Raw genomic sequence first — 19,839 nt, forward strand, 5'->3', positions numbered from 1 at the left:
TTCTTGCCTTTCCTGTAACTAGTCTAGTCCTGAAACTGATTTGCTGTATCCAAGACTGTCTGTAGGCTTCTGAGCCCCCCCAAGCCTTTCTGTGCTGAAGGGAAGCCTTCTAGCTTATCAGTGGGAGTGGTAAAGCACTAGGTAGCCTATCTACCACAAGAGGTGTGTTTTTCGCTCAGAAATTGTAGTTTATTGGCCGCTTGGACAGTTTTTCTATATCTTTCAACTTTCTGGTTTATAAGCCCAAGTTTGCGCTTGTTTACAATCTTTCCTGTAACTAGTCTACTCCAGATACAGATTTGCTGTATCCAGGACTGTTTTTAAGCTTCTGAACCCCCCCCCCCAAGCCCTTCTGTATTGGAGGGAAGCCTTATAGCTTATCAGTGGGAGTGGTAAGCACTAGGTAGCCTAACTACCACAAGAGGAGTGGTTTCTGTCCCAGAAATTGTAGTTTATTGGGCATTTGGGCAGTTTTTCCATCTCTTTTAACTTTCTGGTTTAAAAGCCCGCATTTGTGCTTTTCCCACCTTTCCTGCAACTAGTCTAGTCCAGATAGAGATTTGCTGTATCCAGGACTGTTTGTAAGCTTCTGAACGGTGCCAAAGTCTGCTCTTCAATTTTTCCCTTAGATCTGCTAGTTCTCTCCTTTCCTGCACTTTTACTAGCTTATTAGTCTAGCACTTCACAAGACTTCTTGTAGCAATTATTGTAGCACACAAAAGTGCTACCAGCACTAAACGTTCTACAAGGAAACAGCTCCAGTACTTATTATTAATGCCCACTCCTCCAGGCATGTCTAAAGGTCAGTTCCCTGTGCTTTCTCCTATTAAACTGGTGAACTTGGGCATCCTGAGGAAATGTAGCAACTGCCTCATGTACACGGACAACCCTCTCCTCTTACCTCCCAACACTCAGACTTGCGAGAGATGCACTTATATATCCAAACTGGAAGCCACTCACTCTCCAGCCAAGAGCGGAATAGCTGGTCAAGAGGAGAAGGTCAACACTTGTACCACACCACATGGAACACACAGTTCTTCAGAACACACACCAGCAATGCCTTCACATGAAAACACAAACCACACACCCACCTTCACGGAGGCTCTCAATAAAAATCAACCCAAACAGCACCTTCACGGAGGATCTCAATAAAAATCACCCCAAACAGCAGAGACCTCCAAGGCAGAAACACACTCGACCACCACAAAACAACACTAATCATGAGGCACACACTTCTCCTAAACAGTGTGCCACTCAACCAAAGCCCCTAAGGCAAAACAGCATGTCCAACACACTAGCCATAGGTGACTCAATAGTGAAGCACACTGATGCCCCACTCACTAGGTTGAATAAGGAGAAAGTAACAGTCAGGTGCCACAATCCACCACACAACACACACACTCAGGTCCCTCAGCAACGGGTACAAATATGACTCGTCATTGTACATGTGGGTGTGAATGACCTGAGAAGTACCTCCCTGGACTATATGAAAATAGACATGGAGGAGCTGTCAGATTATGTAGCCCAGGCGGGTATGACCCTAGCCCCGAGCAGCATCCTACCATCACCCAGAATGATACCACAGTACAAGCAGAAAATGGTTGACTTCAACAACTGGCTAGGTTTCTGGTGTCATTCTAAGGGATCCAGTATCTGTCTGCCTGGGATGACATGACTGACTGACCTTGATGCTTTGCCAGAGACGGCCTGCATCTGTCACCCCTGGGCTTCCAGATACCGGCCAAGACTCTTGCCACCCCTTTTTTAGGCAGTGTTCCAAATACCAAATTACCACTGTAACAGCTACAAATTAATGCAATTTGAGGGTCATACTGCTCAAGCCTAGAAATCTAAATCTCAAAATGCATACGCTCGAAGCACTCCTTAAAATGGAGAACATCGAAATTTGTGCCATAACAGAGAACTGGTTCAAGACAGCAGAAAGCACCCCTGCACTACCAGGATATAACTCATTCCACACCTTTCGGCCCCAGATCTTGGACCGAAGCTCCATATTCATAAAGGATGTGCACACCTCCAGACTGGTAGCTCAACATAACGCATCTGAGATACTTCAGGTGCAGCTAACATTGGGTAAGACAGCGATTCAGGTCATAGCCTGCTATAGGTCCCAAACCATGTCCCAAGACTTGCACTCCACTTCCTAAGCACCCTGGAGAATATTAGGGTCCAACCTAACACTCTTGGGTGACTTCAACTATCCCTCCATTAACTGTGAAAACTACTCATATACCAATACACTTGCCCAACATTTCTTGGAATTCATTAATTCCAAAGCCCTAGACCAGCTTATTCTTACCCCCACTAGAGGTAGCAACATCCTTGACCTGGTCATTACTAACATGGGCGACCATTGCTCTACACCAATAGTCAACTCCTCCCTGGTAAGATCTGACCACAAACTAATCACTTTAGATATCCACATCCCTCCCACCCCACCTCCACCCCCACAAAGGAAAAATTTCTCCAAAGCTAACTTTGGGCTCCTAAAAAACAGAGGAGGCTAACTTCACAGCACCCATGCAAATGAAGAATAGTTGCATGACCACCGAATCATACAGCAATGCACTGTAACACATACACAAATGCATGGATCTTGCCATACCCATCAGAACCAAGACGATCTCCTCCAAATAAGGAAGCCAATCTGGTTGTCCCTGCCATAAACAAACTCTACAACAGGAGGAGGAAACTGATGTGGAATAAGGTGAAGTTCTATGATTGGAAAAACTCCCATATCAGTCTCAACAAAACGTGGAGATCCCTCATCAAATCCTCCAAAGCTAGCTATGAAAACAGAATTACAGCAGACGGTAAAGGCAACCACAAGGCCTTCTATAGTTATGTAAAGAATCTCCATGGCGATACCCAGATTTTCCCTGAGCTACTGCACTATGGTACCTGCTATACCGCGCCAACAGATATTGCCAATATACTGCCCGACAGATTCAGTGCCAACTTTACCCCTCTCTCCCCTTCAAAGGACCAGTCACAATACCAGTAGATTACCAGGCACCCAGTATTACTGCTGCACAGGTTAAAACAGCACTATCCAATGCCAAGAATACAGCTTCTAAGGGACCTGACAATATCCCTGGCTGTGTTCCACATGAACTACAGAGTGAACTGGCACCTCACCTGTGTGCCCTGTTCAATCACAGCCTCACCTCAGGCTTTGTCCCTACCGAGTGGCGCAGTGCTACAGTCACCCCTCTCTACAAAGGAGGAGTGACTGCAGACCCTGGGAACTATCACCCCATTAGACTGACGAGTCTAATATGCAAAGCTATGGAAAGCATTATCATGGACCTAATAAACCAGGATATAGGGAATCTCCAAACTCTGGATCCCACACAGTTTGGTATTGTGAAGGGTTGATCACGCCTGCTCAACTTGGTCAACTTCTTTGAGTCAGTCACCAGAGCTGTGGATGAAGGCAAGGTGGTTCATACAGCCTACCTTGATCTGGCCAAGGCCTCTGATACCATTCCCCTCTCAGGAATCATAGAAAAACTCACTAAGGTAGGCATCAACCCCTATATCAATAGGTGGGTTGCAAACTGGCTCACAGATGGAACCCACAGTGTGAAAGTAGCTGACTCCAAGTCAGACTGTCGATGAGTCACGAGTGGAGTCCCACAGGGATCGGTCCTGGATCCTCTCCTGTTTGGTATCTACCTCTCAGAAATCCAGTCCAACATGAAGGGACTCTGGCTGACAAAGTTAGCAGACAATTGCAGGCTGGGTGCCATTATTAACTCCCCAGGTGATGTTGACATCCTACAGAAAGGCCTCACTGAGACCAACGACTGGTGTCAGAACCATGGCATTAAGCTCAATGCCAAACATGTATCGTCATCCCCCTTGGGAAAAACCCAGTTCCCATGAACTACCACATCGATGGTAGTCCACTGAACACAGAAGGTGTTATAAGAGATCTGTGAACACAGGTTGACAGCAACCTCTCTTCTGACCACCACACTGCCACTATGGTCAGAAAGTCCATCTATGTGGCACATCTCATTACTAAGGGTTTTGCATCCAGGAAGAAAAAGGTCATTGCCTCCCTCTACTCTTCCCTCATTAGGCCAATCGAGTACAATGCCCCATTTGGCATGTACCTCACTAGACACCTGCAACAACTGGAGAGGCTGCAAAAGTACCTCACAAAGAGGATCCTAGGCCTTAAACACTTGTCCTATATGGACAGACTCAAAAACACTCCTATTCTCTGTCTCATATCACCTACTTAAAGGTGATCTCTGCTTGACTTATAAAGCCATGTCTGACCCAGCACTGTTAGAAATGCTACATCTAAAGAAATCCCAATCCCTCCACACTACACACTCCAGAGACCTCAACCTCATTACCACAATCAACAGATAGTGCTGGAGGGACAGGTTCATAACCCAGAGACTGCCCATACTATGGAATAGACTTCCCATACAAGTCACACAGATCACCTCAATGGCCCTCTTCAGGAGAAATCTTGATGAGTGGATGGGAAATAGAAAATTCACCCTGGGGATCACTCCACTGACTATACTCGACAGAAGCACTGGAAACTAAGGTCAGGTGGCATGATGCCAGGGTAATCCTATGGGCTAGGTTTGTAAAGGCTCCAGGGCCATTAGCGTAGTACACACCTATGAACCTATGAGGGTGGACATTCCAACATAATATTGTTTTTTCAGTCAACCTCAATCTGCACTATAATATACACTGTGTTCCTATAACAAGATATGGACCAGACACCATCATTTCTAGAGTTTATATGCAGTTTCTTACAAAAGTAATACTTTGAATGGCTGGCTTTTTAGACTGCCTCTTTAGACAAGTACTAGTGGCTTTCTTTTTATTGACGCACCCTCATCTAATCAGAGTTAAATGTAAACTATTATAATGCTTTTCATGTGACTTTTAAACCTTATTTTGGAGTCTGGACAATTTAGTGAAATTGCAGGTTTCAGCAATACATGCTTGTTGCAAATTCCCTCATAATGTCCAAAGTGTATTAGTAAGTTGCGAATCTGCCTTTCATGCTCCCAGATGACCTGCTCAGTTATCTAAAATTAACTGTTCACCTTTCAACAAATTTGGCCCGTCAGCCTTCTATCAATTTTCTAATATTCAGGCGGGACTACAGACACACAAATGGCATGCTGGCAAAGACAAATTCTGACACAAAACAGCAAGATATTTCCATTTCAGAATACCGTAACATCCTTAATATTTTTTGTTGATTGTGACTGGAAAGAGAGGAATTGAGAATTTATCAGTACTTATCTACTGTTTAGCTAAAGAAAGCTCTTACTATGGGGGTGGGGCTCTGAAATGAGTTAAGGGGGAAAGGAGGGCAGAGTTGTTATTTAAAGGAGGTAATCTCACTGATGTTACTGTAGTACAACTGACTAAAACTGTAGCCTACAAGCACAAGGTAGACCAGATGCTCTTGCTTTGTCATTTTTTGCCCACATGAAAAAGACTGGAACACATATTTTGGGATTTAATATTTTCCACACTAAAACAGACAATAACTGTAGAAAAACAATAAAATAAATACTATTATCTGAAAAAAAATCAACACTGTAGGATACCAAGATCTAATTTGTGTTATCTACAACTCCAGCAACAGCAAAGACAGTTAAGGGTAGGGCCTGGCTGCCCAGAGGCACTTCCATATCGATGACACCAGAAGGAAAGCTATCTGCAGTTAGATGCAGGGGTTGTGTCTATCTCTCAGGAAGGGCTTGAAGTCTGTTGGTCAGCAATATGTGCTGGGAGTGGGAGTATACCTCTCAACCTCTTAGAGCATGAAATCTGGACAAAGCCATATATAAAAGTGGGACAAAGGCCCAAAAATAGGGGCAGTTTTTAAATATTTTTCATACAAACTTACAACGTTGATAGAACAGATTTTGCATTAACATGAATTTTCTTTGGAGTCTGCATGTCCTCCCCGCGGTTGGGTAGCATTCAAAAGACATGCGTGCGTAAATGGGCGTGCCTTCGTTGAAGGTTGGGCATCGAGCTGGCACCTTGGCATTGCGTAAAAATCTACTGCCAATCATTACAATCATTAGCAGACCGGAGTTCCTCTGTGGCGACCCCTTACCGGGAAAAAGCTGAAAGACAAACATGAAGTCTGAAATTCAAATGTCTGTCATTCTGTCATTATTTCCTAATTTCAATCTTTAATGATTTGCCACAAATTTGCCAGAAAAGTATCAATTTTATAAAAAACCAGACCAAAAATATGAGGCAAAAATCTTGACATTTTGTGAAAATCTCTACAGTTGAGAGGTATGGCGGGAGGAAGCTCACATGAAAGTAACAATCAGCTGACTGTTTCAAATAAAATCACAAGGTAAAAGTTAAAATGATGTGTGTGTGCTAGGGTTGCTGGATGAATGCCTCATCACATTCCTCATTCTTTTAGTGCTATCCTGAATTCACTAACAGCTGAGCATTTAGGTTTATGAACAGAAGTGCAAAGCACTTTCTGCATTTTTTTCTCATTACAGCAAACTATTGCAAGTGTTTGCGTGTATATACATACATAAATACAAACAAACACACACACACACACACACTGGAAAATATCAACATGGGTTTTATGGCAATTAAACATCTTAATGGTCAGAGGGTCACAAGCTGGGAAATCAGACCTACTAACCTACAAACTTTAAAACAATATCTTAGTTTCTTTCAATACTAGTGTGTTGGTATCATTCCTCTCCAATGACAACAGAGGAGCCAACACACAATCTTTCATTGTAAATCAAATTATCCAAACCTTTGATGGATTTGGTTACCTATCCTTTCTTCTTCACCAACTAATTTGGCTTTCCTCTATGGAAGGTCACTGAAATGCATGCAGTTACTCAAAATGAGGATTTACAAACTTATTATAAAACATAAGCAGGAGTGGCTCTGTGGCACAGAGGGATGGTGCCCTGAATGTCACCTAGGGGATGCAGATTCAATTAGTGGACCCAATCCATGACACGTCAGATGAAGGGATGGGAACTAAGAGTAATTTTTGCTATTTCACATATCTGGGTGTTGGTGTCCACTCAGAGATTAATAGTTTGTGGTAAAGACTGTGGTCTCCACTCCAGGAGCATATGCATACACGATGCACATCAGGTAACGGGCAGTTCAATACGTAGGGCATTCCAAAAATGCCACCCACAGCTGTCAGGGTGGTGACATACCATGATGCTCTGATCTCATCTCCATTCACTTCCCAGGTTACTTAAACTAAAGCTTTCCACTTGCAGCACCGGGGCCTGTAAGGGGTAAGCAGAACAAGTGCTGGCAAAAGTTGGAGAAGAAGATCGAGAAGGGGCTCCAGGAATAAAAATGAATAAAAAAAAAAATTAAAGCAAAGCCTTTTTCAACCCTATGATCAGATCTCCTTAAAAACAGCACCCTACGTTTTGCTTGTCTTGGTCACTGCACTGCAACACTAAGCATTATGATTAAACGTCTGTAATTTAATCTTCACTTTGTTATTCACGTCAAAGTTAACTCAAGTTAAAACATACAGGATAAGTATGAGTTATTCACTCAAAAGTAAGTTACCCAACGTTTACTCACATGATTACAAAGTTGCTGCCAGTCTGCCTTCTTCTGCATCTCATTTAAATCTTCACTTAGACTTGCTTGCCCATCCTGACTCACCATAACCTTATGAATCATTAGAAAATTTACTGTTTTCCAACCCCAGTATAACCGTAAACAAGGCAGGTGGCTCTTTACACACATCATCATTCCGGCAAAGCAGGGTGACACAGCATCCATGGTTGAAAAAGAAGGCATCAGGAAATCCCTTTGCCAAACCCTGCTGCCCATCTTCACCTGATACAGCTCAGCAGTCACCTAGCTGTCCCATGAACATACATATATATATATATATATATATATATATATATATATATATATATATATATATATATATATATATATATATATATATATATATAAACACACACACACAATACAGTGTGAATATATTCTTTACTTAAAACATTAACTACCACCATTGTTTTATGTGTGATGGGAAAAAATGATGGAGGACAGAAGGAAGTTAATCAATATGTGTATTTGACTTCAAATCAACAGTAAAGGGATGTGCTAATCCAAATTGTGGTCCAGACAGGTGCCTGACTTTGAATACTGCAGAATACGTCTTTTTGCATGAGACGACCCAAAGTACTTCAAGGACTCTCCTGTGATTTAATGAAGGCTTTAAGGCACAGACATGATCAGATCAACATCCAGTAAACAAGTATGCAATCAAGCAAAAAATAAAACACGTTACAGCATAATATTTTCATTTGTGTACTTACCTTAAAAATACTAGCACAATAATTAAAGGATTTGGGATCACTGTTGTCATACATCAGACATGCCACATCACAGGTAGCATCAGATGTTTTCAGAAATTCTGTATCTACATCAACTTCATATAGCTGAAATAAAGAAGGAACACAAGAATGGCCATCAGATGCACACTGTGCTAGTGGAAAACCATTACATCAGTGACCATCCAACACAAAAAAGTATATGAATGCGAGTGTACACTCTCAGGAAACAAGTAACTACATTACAAAGGTAATCATAAATCTGGCAGGACCATGACACCCAGGTGCTTGTACAGAAATAAAAAAACAATAACTGTTCATCGGTAATTTACTAAAGTGAGCACTAATCTGTTACTATGACATTACATTTAGTCACTACAACAAGAAAACCCATAATATTCCATTTTTCTTTCTAAAATGATATTACTATAGCAACGTAAAAAAACATTGCTCTTACAATTACAATACAAGTAATCTGCAGCAATATTTAAAGTATCCATACTGGACAAGCAAATCTTCACCACAAGTATGAAACTGCTTACCTATTACGTTAGTGAGGTGTTATTTGTTGTGCTGCATTAAATGTACACATAAGCAGCACAGAGATCTACCATTCTGGAAGTACTGCACAGGCCTGCTGTGACTTGCCACCTTAAACCTGATCATCATCAACTGTTCATTTTGTTCATGGCTCAGCAGTGCCGAGTCTCACACAACTCTAATCCTCTTCACCAACTGATCTGCTAAGTGATAATGAGGGCTGAAATGATGTATGAGGGAAACCTTCATACATGTTAAAGTATTAGTTGATCTATGACAGGATCCTCCTAGTGGGTGGACAAGTTAGTTCATCTCTTTTCCCCTCAATTTTGAGATATTAACCTAATCCCACAACCACTGAGCAAATATACTTCCCGCACACACACGATCTGCAAGTGATATGTGACTGAATACATGTGGAACTCCTAAAGCAACAGCTGCTGGATGGAGGGCAGGGAAGGAAATTATTTGTGACTTATCAACGAGAACTCCCTCATGGATCAACTGATCTTTTAATAATAATGGTGACCACAGTGGTAGTTCTTTGATCACACAGAATCATGACTAAAACCACCAGAGTTCTTCTCTTGAGGCTAGGGACTCCTGATTGCTATTTTCCTTTATTTGTTGTTTTACCTACCTATATCTATCAATCCATCTAGGTATGTATGTATCTATCCATTCACCCATCTATTCTTTACGAATGGGACTGGACTACTGGCCTCTTTTCAAGGTAGACCTAAGGTGGTTTTATACTACTATGGGAAATTTGGCCAGAGGATCAGGGAACTTGTCCTACTTTTTTCATAGGTGCCACAGGATCCTTTGCACCCACCTGAGGTATCACCAACTCAAGTAAATGGGACCTCACTTGAACTCCTCATTCCTACTGTTCTTTGGTCTATTGAAAATAAGTAACTTTTTTTCAACATTTTGCTTAGTGGTGCTGCTACTATGCTGAAATCTTTAAAGTGTAAACTGAAAACTGCCATCCCAAGGAAACTTCTAGCCTCTTGTGCAGTATTATGGCTGCAGTGTTTTAGCCTTACAATGGTCTGCAGATATGAAACCATAAAATAACACTTCTTTTATGAAAAAAGTAGTTACATACTTACCACAACATTCCATCTGTGTTGTTCATTTTCATTCTTACTCTACTGATAGGACAGAAAAGGGGTTTCGATCCAATCCATCAGATCCTACTCGAACGTTGCAAAAGCTCATGGCATCGTAGAATTCTCAAGCTTCTCCATTACTCAGAATGCAGCAAACCCAATTACCTCAGACCTTGTTTGCTGCCTATAGTATAAGGAAAAATTTCTTATACAAATAGACATAAATGTAAACACAGAAAAAAGGCTAGACTCGGACTGTATAAAAAATGTTTATATCCACTCACTCTTCCAGAAAAAAATGAAAGGATGAGGGTTGGTGGGTGGGGTGTTGAGGACGAATGAAAGCAGACAACACAGACGGAATGTTACTGTAAGTATATAACTTCTTTATCTGATGTTGTCAATTTTCATTCTGTCCTCAACTTATAGGACAGAGTCCCCCGCTACCCAAATCCCAGGGTGGACTCAACGAAGGATATTCCTAAGCATCATTGAGCCAAATAATGCTCTGTTTCTTGAAATCAAATCCAATTTGTAATGAGTGATAAAGGTATGGGGGAAGCCAAAGTTGCTGCCACTCATATTTCATCCATGGAAGCTCTTGAATGAAAAGCAGAAGATATCGCTAAGGACCTGGTTAAATGGAGCATGTATCTGCCTTGGTAAAAGGATATCTAATATTTTGTAAAAAGTGATGCAGCCTGTAAATCATCTGACTAAGGTGACTTTGGATACTGGTTGACCCAGTTTTCACATCTGCAAATGATACAAATAACTGATCTGTAGTTCTGATGTCCTTTGTTCTATGTATATAGAAGCCCGGTTGCCAATGAGCATCCAATAAATAAAGTTAAGTATTCGTCTTTGTTCGAATAAAAATTTGGAAAGAAAACTAGTAAATTGATAGATTAGGTAATACGGGACTCTGATACTATTTTGGGCAAAAAGGATGCATTGCTTCGTAGTGTAATTCCGTCTTTATGAAAAATTAGATATAGGAGCTTCACAGACAAGGTCTGAATTTCTGAAATTTGTCTGGCAGAAGTAATGGCCAGTAATAATAACGTTTTCCAAGAAAACAATTTAAGAGCACACTAGTGTGTGGGTTCAGAGAGTGAATGGATCAAGGCTTGCAGTACCAGATTAAGATCCCATGGAGGCTTAGGATCTTTAAATGGAAGTTTCAAAAGGAGTGTGCCCCGCAAAAAAGATTTACAAAATATATGAGAAGCGAGTGATGAACCATCAAATCCACTATAGAAATTAGAAACTGCTACCAACTAAACTTTAACTGTTGAAGTGCTGGCTCCTTGACTAAAAAGTATCGTTAACAAGTCAAGAATGCTGTGAATCGGGGCAAATAAAGGGTTAATATGATGCTGTACGGCCCAGTTTGCGAATCTCTTCCAATTACTGGCATAAAGCTTCCTTGTTGATGGTTTAAGGGAAGATTACAAAATGTGGTGAACAGGAAATGAGAGCATAGATTGTCTGGCTACTACTGGAAATGGAGAAACCAAGCTGTCAGCTTGAAATTAGGAAGGTTTGGACGAATCATGCTTGTCAGGTGAGACAGCAGATCTGGAGCTGGGTCCAGAATCCAGGGCTGATGAACTAGATGTGGCCACAGAAAGGGAAACCAAATCTGTCGAGGCCAATAGGGTGCAATGAGCATGACTTTGCTCTTCAATCTGGTAGTCTTCTGTAGGAACTTTGGAATTAAGGAATAAGCATAAAGTAGACCGGGCAGCCAATCATGGAGAAGGGTATCCCTCGGTGACTCCCCCTATGGGAGGATTACGGCAAAGTAGCTGCTGCCCTTATTGTTTAGGGAAGATGCAAAGAAATTGCAGCAAGGCTGACCCCATTGTCGGAAAAATTATGTCTGCTACGTCCTTGTTGAGGGAGTACTCGTGAGGTACTAGTATGTACCTGCTTAGTTTCCCTAATACACTGAAGATCCCCAGAATATGCACTGCAATAAGAAAGCAGTTGAAAGAGATCGCCCTTTGCCAAAACCTGAGTGCTTCTCGATACAAGGGTTAAGATCGGTTTCCCCTCTTGCCTGTTGATGTACCAAACCACTGAAATGTTGTCTCTGTGAACCACAATTGTTCTTGAAGGTAGAGCATTCTGAAAGCTCTGCAATGCTAAAAGCACTGCTCTAAACTCTAGGACGCTGATATGCAACTTGGTCTCTTTGGGGGGATCAAGTACCTCGAACTGTCTTTCCCAGGTAATGAACCCCCAACCCAGCTAGGAAGCATCCATGGTCACTATGGCCATGGGCTGAGATGGGACTAATAAATGTCTTTGAAGACCCTCTTCTGACTGAATCAACCACAGAAGATTTCTTTTGGATACATTGGTGATTCATACTGGAGCAGATAATGAAAGATGAAGTACTGACCATTGCAAGGCCAGCATCCACTGAAGAATTGTCATGTGATATCTGGCCAAGGGCAGTAATGTTACTGATGCCAGCATTGATCCCAAGGCCTGATGGACCAAGAAGGCTGGGATTTTGGTACTGCAAACTATCTTTCTCACTTGCTTATTGTTTGAACTCTGGAGAGGGGAAGTGAGGCTATAGTTGACTTTGTATCGAGCAGTGTTCCTATGAACTCTATACTTTGACTTGGTTCTAGACGAGACTTTTGGTAGTTTATGGTGGTTCCCAGTAGAGTACATGTTTGGATCACTTTGTCCTGCCATGATGAGCTGATGCCTGCTCTAGGCAGAAATGAGCCTTTTGTCTAAGTATGGAAACACTCTGAATCCCTGCAGTCTCAAGTGAGCTGCTACTACTGCCATGCATTTGGTGAACACCCTGGGGGCTGTGGTGAGACCAAAGGACAGAACCCAACTGAGAGTGACTGGCTCCCAGCCAGAAGCACAAAAATCTTCTGGCTCTCCTGTTCATCTTTATATGATAGCATGCATCCTGAAGATCTACTGAGCATATCCAACTGTCCTTTTCCAAAAAAGGAAAAATGGACTTAACCGTGACCACCCGAAACTTGGTCTTTCGAACGGATTTGTTTAAGATGCCAAGATCCAGAACTGGTCTCCAGTCTCTTATCTTCTTTGGCACTAAAAAGAATTTTGAGTATACTCCCGATTTTGTCTGGTCTGGAAATTATTTTTTGCACCCAGGTATCTTGTTGTGATTTCTAGCCAGGCTCTCTGGTGTAGGGACAAATGACCCATGATTGCCTCCAGAGGGGAACAATCGGGCCTCCTTTCATGAGTGCTGAAAACATTTACTACAGAACGAATCTCTGGACCCTTGCTTCTGCGAGCCACCTCTGCTGCAAGGGTGGCATCTTTCATTTGAGTACCCTCCTCTGTCACTGGAGGAACTTCCTCCATGTGTGTCTTGGAAAGATCCTCGGGATTTTCTGAACCACATTTTTCCACTGCCTCAGTTGTTGCGTCTTTCGGCTTTTCCCAGTTAGGGGTCGCCACAGCGGAACTCCAGTCCGCTAATGATTGGCAGTAGATTTTTACGTGCCGAGTTGCCGGCCCTGACGCACAACCTTCAACGAAGGTATGCCCATTCATGCATGTCTCCACACAGAAGACGCTCTAGCTGAGAATCAAACAGGACAACATCTTACTGATTCCTTAAAAAGGATCTCTGGGGGTGGAAAAAAACCTATGCTCATGGCAGAAAGGGTCTTTCCATCCTTCTCGCACCTGGGCAAGGTTTCTTTTACCTTGGGGCCAAAAAGAGACATGCTATTAAATGGAGCATTGATGAACTAAGACTTAAAGGGCTCTGCAAAATCACGTAAGTGCATCCAAGCGTGTCTCCTAATGGCAAGGCCTGAACCCTCTACCCTTGAGGTTCCTTCTGCTACATTAGAAATGAGCCTCATGGAGGAGTTGGACACCGATTGTAGGGTAGCCAACTGAGAGCTGACGGATGCTCTAATGTAAAGTAAAGTAACGTAAAGGTGCATCTAATAATTTAACTTTAACATGATCAGGCAGATTTTGTTCATTTAACCAAGCATGCCTCCTAATTACAGAACCTATAACTGCAGCCCTGCAGGAGGCCGCTAGAGCATCAAAACCACATTGCAAAGTATGCTTTCCAACTTGTTCAGCTGCATGCAATAAATCCTGCATTTCCTTGTTTTCTGCACGTTCAGAGTTTAACAACATTTTCTGTTTAAGCAATGCCACGACATGTTGCTGATATTTGAGCATATGAAACTGACAGTTTAAGGCCCTTGTAGCCAAGGTAGCAGATGTGTAAACCTTTTTTCCTCATCTATCCAGTGCCCTAGAATCTCTGTCAGACGGGGTAGGGATTTTTGCAGCGGAAGCATTAACTCCTTTGGGACCCTGAGAAATAGTTTCTGGGTCTGCAGCAAGGGTTTTTAAAAAGGAATTTATGCGAGTCAGGAACCCTGTAATATATGTCAGGCTTAACAGGAGCTGGAGGTAAGGAGTAAGGGGTAAGACTAGATTCCGAAAACACATCATCTACAATGTCTAACACAGGTGGGATGGCTAGTGACTTGTGTTGAGGTAGTAACAGGAAATCCCTGAGCCTCTTTTTAGATTCTGAAAAATCTTGGCTCTCCCAGTGGAAATGCTCCCTCATGGTATGTAAGGTTTCCCCAAAAGAATAGTCCTGTGGAGGAGAAGCTGAAGGTATAGATTATTCAGCATCAGAATCCTCATAGGGGGAGGAGAATATTCCTGATCAGAAGAAATGGAAACCTGATATGAAGATTCATAGTCAGTCTTTTTTCTAGGCCTCTTATCAGGAGGGGGATGGAAACCCCTGATCAAGGCAATCAAGTCTTCGGCCATTTTGAGCATCTGCTTTTTGGGCATGGAGGCCTGTCCACGTGGCTCTTGAGTTTGCTTCTTTGCCTTTGAAGGTGCTTTAGTCTTTGCCTTTGAAGATGGTTTAATGTATAGATGTTTAGGTCTGAATACACCCTCAGAAGCCGGTGCCTGCTCAGCGGCTCCGGACCCATCTGATGGAATAGTGTCCGAGGTTCCAATACCTTGAGTTTCCAGCGGAATAGCTGACTCCACGTGGGAGTCAGTAGCGGCCTGGGACTCTAAAGTAGCGGGCATCAGGGGCTGCGAAAGCACCTCACTGAGAACCGGCGAACCGGCGACTGGCTTAGGAAAAGCTTTGTCGTCTGTTTTGGGCCTCGGTTGTCTATCTTTTTCTTTTTATTTGCGTTTTTTTGTGAACTCCGGTAGTCAGATGGCTATCCGACGACATTTCTGGATAATTAAACCTGCGTCCAAAATGGTTTAATGCAAAATCATACCGACGCTTAATAGTGCGTTGGTTAAATCTAGCACAAAACCGACAAAATGAAACGTTATGGTCAGGGCCTAGGCAAGAAATACAGTAAGAATGAAAGTCCTTATGAGGTATTTGCTTCCCACAAAAATACAATTATTAACTTTTTCTGACATCGGTCTGGAGCAAGAAAAAAGTTTCCCCAATGGGGTACTTAGCTTTATAGAAGACTTCGGATCTGAAACTCGAACTAGAAAATCTCAGGAGTCGGCCGACCGGCACTTGCGAACTGCTTCTGCTTCGGGCACCGAGCGGCCAGAAAGACTAAAGAAAATGGCGTCGGCCGCATCTTTTATACCCCTGACGACCTGACGTCAGGGAAGGGGCGACAGCGGCCGACGCAGGACCCAGGACCTTGGAATTCAGGCCGACTGACGGCAACCTGCCAGCAGGATTACCCAAATGTAATGACTGCAACAGTGAAACACGAAGAACATATGACCCACGATTGCCTCCAGAGGGGAACAATCGGGCCTCCTTTCATGAGTGCTGAAAACATTTACCAAAGAACAAATCTCTGGACCCTTGCTTCTGCGGGCCACCTCTGCTGCAAGGGCAGCATCTTCCATTTGAATACCCTCCTCTGTCATTGGTGGAACTTCCTCCATGTGTGTCTTGGAAAGGATCCTCGGGATTTTCTGAACCACTGGGACGCGGACTATACCCAATTGTCAGGACTGCAGCAAGGGAAGACGAAGAACATCCACATTTTTCCACTGCCTCAGTGATTCCTTAAAAAGGATTTCTGGGGGTGTAAAAAACCTATGCTCATGGCAGAAATGGTCTTTCCATCCTTCTCGCACCTGGGCAATGTTTCTTTTACCTTGGGGCCAAAAAGAGACATGCTATTAAATGGAGCATTGATGAACAAAGACTTAAAGGGCTCTGCAAAATCACGTAAGCGCATCCAGGCATGTCTCCTAATGGCAAGGCCTGAACCCTCTACCCTTGAGGTTCCTTCTGCTACATCAGAAATGAGCCTCATGGAGGAGTTGGATATCGATTGTATGGTAGCCAACTGAGAGCTGATGGATGCTTTCACCTCTTCAGAAACAGATCCTGAGAGGTGTCTGATAGTTCCTTAATCAGACCTCTCTGTGACCTTGTGAAATGTGCCAAACAGTTCAGGAACCTTAAGGCAAAGGTCACTGAAGCACAGACATGCTTTTTGAATCTGTCCATCACCCAAGACTCTCTGTTGGGGGAAGGGTGAACAGGGGAACTTTCTTCCATGAGTTCCTTCTTAGTGGTCACCCCTACGACCATGGCATCAACAGGCACACCCTTGGACCAAAACTGTTTATCTTCTGGAGCTGTCATAACTTTATCACGGTTCCTGGAAATTGTCTCCATGGTGTCTGGATCCTTCCATGTCCAATGTCCACAGTGAGACCAAATTAATGAGCTCATCTGTGGGCGGGGTCACCTAAAAGGTCGTTGGGTGAGTACCACATGCCTCTAGGAGTACAAATTCTTCCAAAGGATTGCTGGACTTCCAGCCACCTGTCTGCTTCCAGATTTCTAGGATGTCTCTGAATAAGACATCATCAGGAGGTGACTATGGGGTCCTTTTGTCTTCATCAAAATCTGTATCTTCGGTGACAGATTTGGGAGAAACTAAATGTTTCCTCTTACATGTTCTCTTTTCAGGAACCTTCTCGGTGGGGTGTTCTGGGGAGGTGTCAGAAGAAATGGAGATACCCTGATGGGAAACGTGGGGTTTCGGTACCGGCTGTCCCTGTGGAGAGGACAGCTGAGACTCCAAATGCAGAGACGGGACAGATGTACATAGAGGATCCAAGGGGGTAGGTACCGTCTTAAGTCAAGCAATTAGACAGGGCTCTCTTCATAACCACAAAGGCAGACCACCCCAGGGAGGAATAAGATCCCAGATCTGAACAGGATGTCTCTGATCCACCAATCCCATCCTGCCCCAAGGATGGCCCACCTAAGGCTGAAGTCGGAGCTGATCACTGCCAAGGCTCTGAGATGTAGAGATGGCTCTTGAAAACCTTGGAGTCGAGTGTAGCATCTCAGACCCAACAAGGTAGAATCAGTTCTGAGAGCTCTCCTGATCTGACTGAACTGAAGAGCTCAGAGCAGCCTCGGATCTGAGGATAAAGGTATCCTCGGATCTCAAGCCAACAGGCCTGGGTGACTCAGATCCAATGGCTCCGAGACCTTGAAGGGAGTCAGAGGAAGAACTGATAGAGGAAGAGGACTGGATGCACGCATCTTCTGACTCAATGGACTAAGAGCTAAAAGGGTAACTGGCTGGTCTGTGTCAAGAGAATCCTTTTCACTAACCTCTCCAAATCCTCTTCTGTAAGGTTTCTGGAAGAGCGAGTGTAGTAATCCTGATGTAGATTTAGGTTTCTCAAAAAAAGGAGACAGGACCCCGGATGGAACTGGGTCCACCGAGGGGAGAATATCTGGTTCTGGGTAAAATTTCCACATCCATAATTCTTTTAGTCAGTTCCAAGGGGGTCTGATCTGATATATCTTTAATCTTAGCAATTTCTGAATCCAAAGAAACAGCCAGACTAGAAGACTGTTTCTTATGCTTCTGATCTGAAGTTTTTGATCTTTTTTGGATCTGAGGGATCCAGAAAAGATCTCTTAAGCGAGTTCTCCGAGGCCTTAGAAGAGGCTGCTGAGGTACTCGGAGATGTTTGAAAGACTTTTATTGGCTTTTGAGAAGCTCCAGACAGTGCTTTGCTGAAGGAGGATGGAAGTAATGCTTTTAAAATAAGCTTGTTCTTGCGTTAAACAAGGGCCCTCGGGTGGAATGCATGACAGATAGAACAGCTTTCTTGAAGGTGGAGGGGCCCAAAACAATACGCACAAAGTGTATGCGAGCCAGAAACAGGGAATTTCTGGCCACATTTGCTACATTTTTTAAAGCCCACCAGGTTATTCTCCTTTAATAACATCACACACACATTTTTTTAAACAAAAAGAGGGGGAAAGAAAACTACCTACAAAGGTAATTAAGAGCTACAAGTTATAAGAGAGAGAAAGGGTCAAAAAGGGAGAAAGAAATTACTAAAGATAGTAATTTATAGTGTACGCTAGAATACAAGAAAAAAGGAATAAGTCAAAAGTAAAGTATTATTAAATAGGAAAACCACTTATCTAAACTTTAAAGCTTGAGAGTCTACAACCATGTCTTTTGCTGTGAAGAGGCAAACAAGATCTGAGGTAATTGGGTTTGGTGCATTCTGGGTAAGGGAGAAGTTCGAGATTTCAAAGTTAGCCATGAGCTTTTGCAACAACCGATTCTGATCCGATTCTGATCTAACAGATAGGATCCAAACCCCTTTTCTGTCCCAACAGTTGAGGACAGAATGAAAACTGATATCATCAGATCTTACATTTCTTTCCATTTAATGTTAGCCTACTTTCTCAACCTATAAAGTAACATTTTTACTGTTTTGAAATGTTTTACAGATTCACTATTATAATTACTGACATTATCTATTCTGCATACTTGTAATATGATATTCCAAAAAAAATCTTTGCTGCCATGCAAAACACAAAAAAAAAAATCTGTCTTTTAGATCTTCTTAACCCCAAATGCATTGTGAATGTGGTGATGTTTTGCATGCCCAGATGTAGCACTAATGTAAGATTTGGCACTTTTTTGGATTCAAAGTAGAAAAGTTCAGTGTGAAAAACATTCCTTGAGGGATTTCCACTTCTTTCCTGTGGCATTATGTGGATTACTTACTTAAGTAATCAAGAACAGAAGTTGGCTATGGCATTTGATTTCAGAGCTGGTAGCAGTACAGAGGATTCTGGTATGATGTAAATTGGTCAGAAAAAATACTGATTTGATAGCTGACTTGAAATTTAATGTACAAAATGAAGTTAAATATTCCATAAACGTGACATTGCTGAAGTAGTATTTATTTCATAACATAGCTCCTCAAGGTTTACAAGTTTTACTAAAGCATCTTTTCTATTTGGTATAGACTGTGATTTACAAGTTTGCTGGGAACATGTGGCATTGACTTGCTCTTTACAACTTATAAACATTCTCACAGAGTTTGCTAACAGTCAGACCCAAATGCTGAATGCAAAGATCAAGAGTTTGCTTAACACCATGTCATTTTGCTGGCTTATCATGGACAACAGGCTGATAAAAGTATTGAGAAACTCTTCAGTTTGAAGTTAAAGAGAGATACGCCCCTGGTTTCCATGGCAACACAGGAACACACATTTTAAACACGGGGGTGGTGTTGAGGAGACTTTTCAAAATAGCGCCTGTTCCTAGTGACGACATTGTTCAAAGAGTGAAAATAAGGAACAACAGAAGGTTATGGAGGCGACAGACTTATCCAATCCATACAGATGAACAAGAAAAAAAATAAGAGCAACTTCATTTTAGAAGGAGGAAATTATTTTCAGAATTTGGAAATTAATAACTATTTTTTGGACAATGAGTTAAAATTAG

At 42.5% G+C, this 19,839-nt stretch overlaps 1 protein-coding gene across 1 annotated transcript in view; it reads right to left on the minus strand.

Annotated features, from left to right (window-relative positions):
* Positions 1-19,839, minus strand: part of LOC122816485 (mitochondrial Rho GTPase 2-like) — a gene marked incomplete in the record, with an annotated part of 1,688,264 nt that overhangs the window by 264,713 nt on the left and 1,403,712 nt on the right. The window contains 1 exon segment of the mRNA XM_044089310.1: positions 8,376-8,498. Coding sequence (XP_043945245.1) covers positions 8,376-8,498 — 123 coding nt within the window.

Source organism: Protopterus annectens, chromosome 12.part0 (assembly GCF_019279795.1).
Source record: "Protopterus annectens isolate FY-2018-M chromosome 12.part0, PAN1.0, whole genome shotgun sequence".
Classification (NCBI taxonomy): Eukaryota; Metazoa; Chordata; order Ceratodontiformes; family Protopteridae; genus Protopterus; species Protopterus annectens.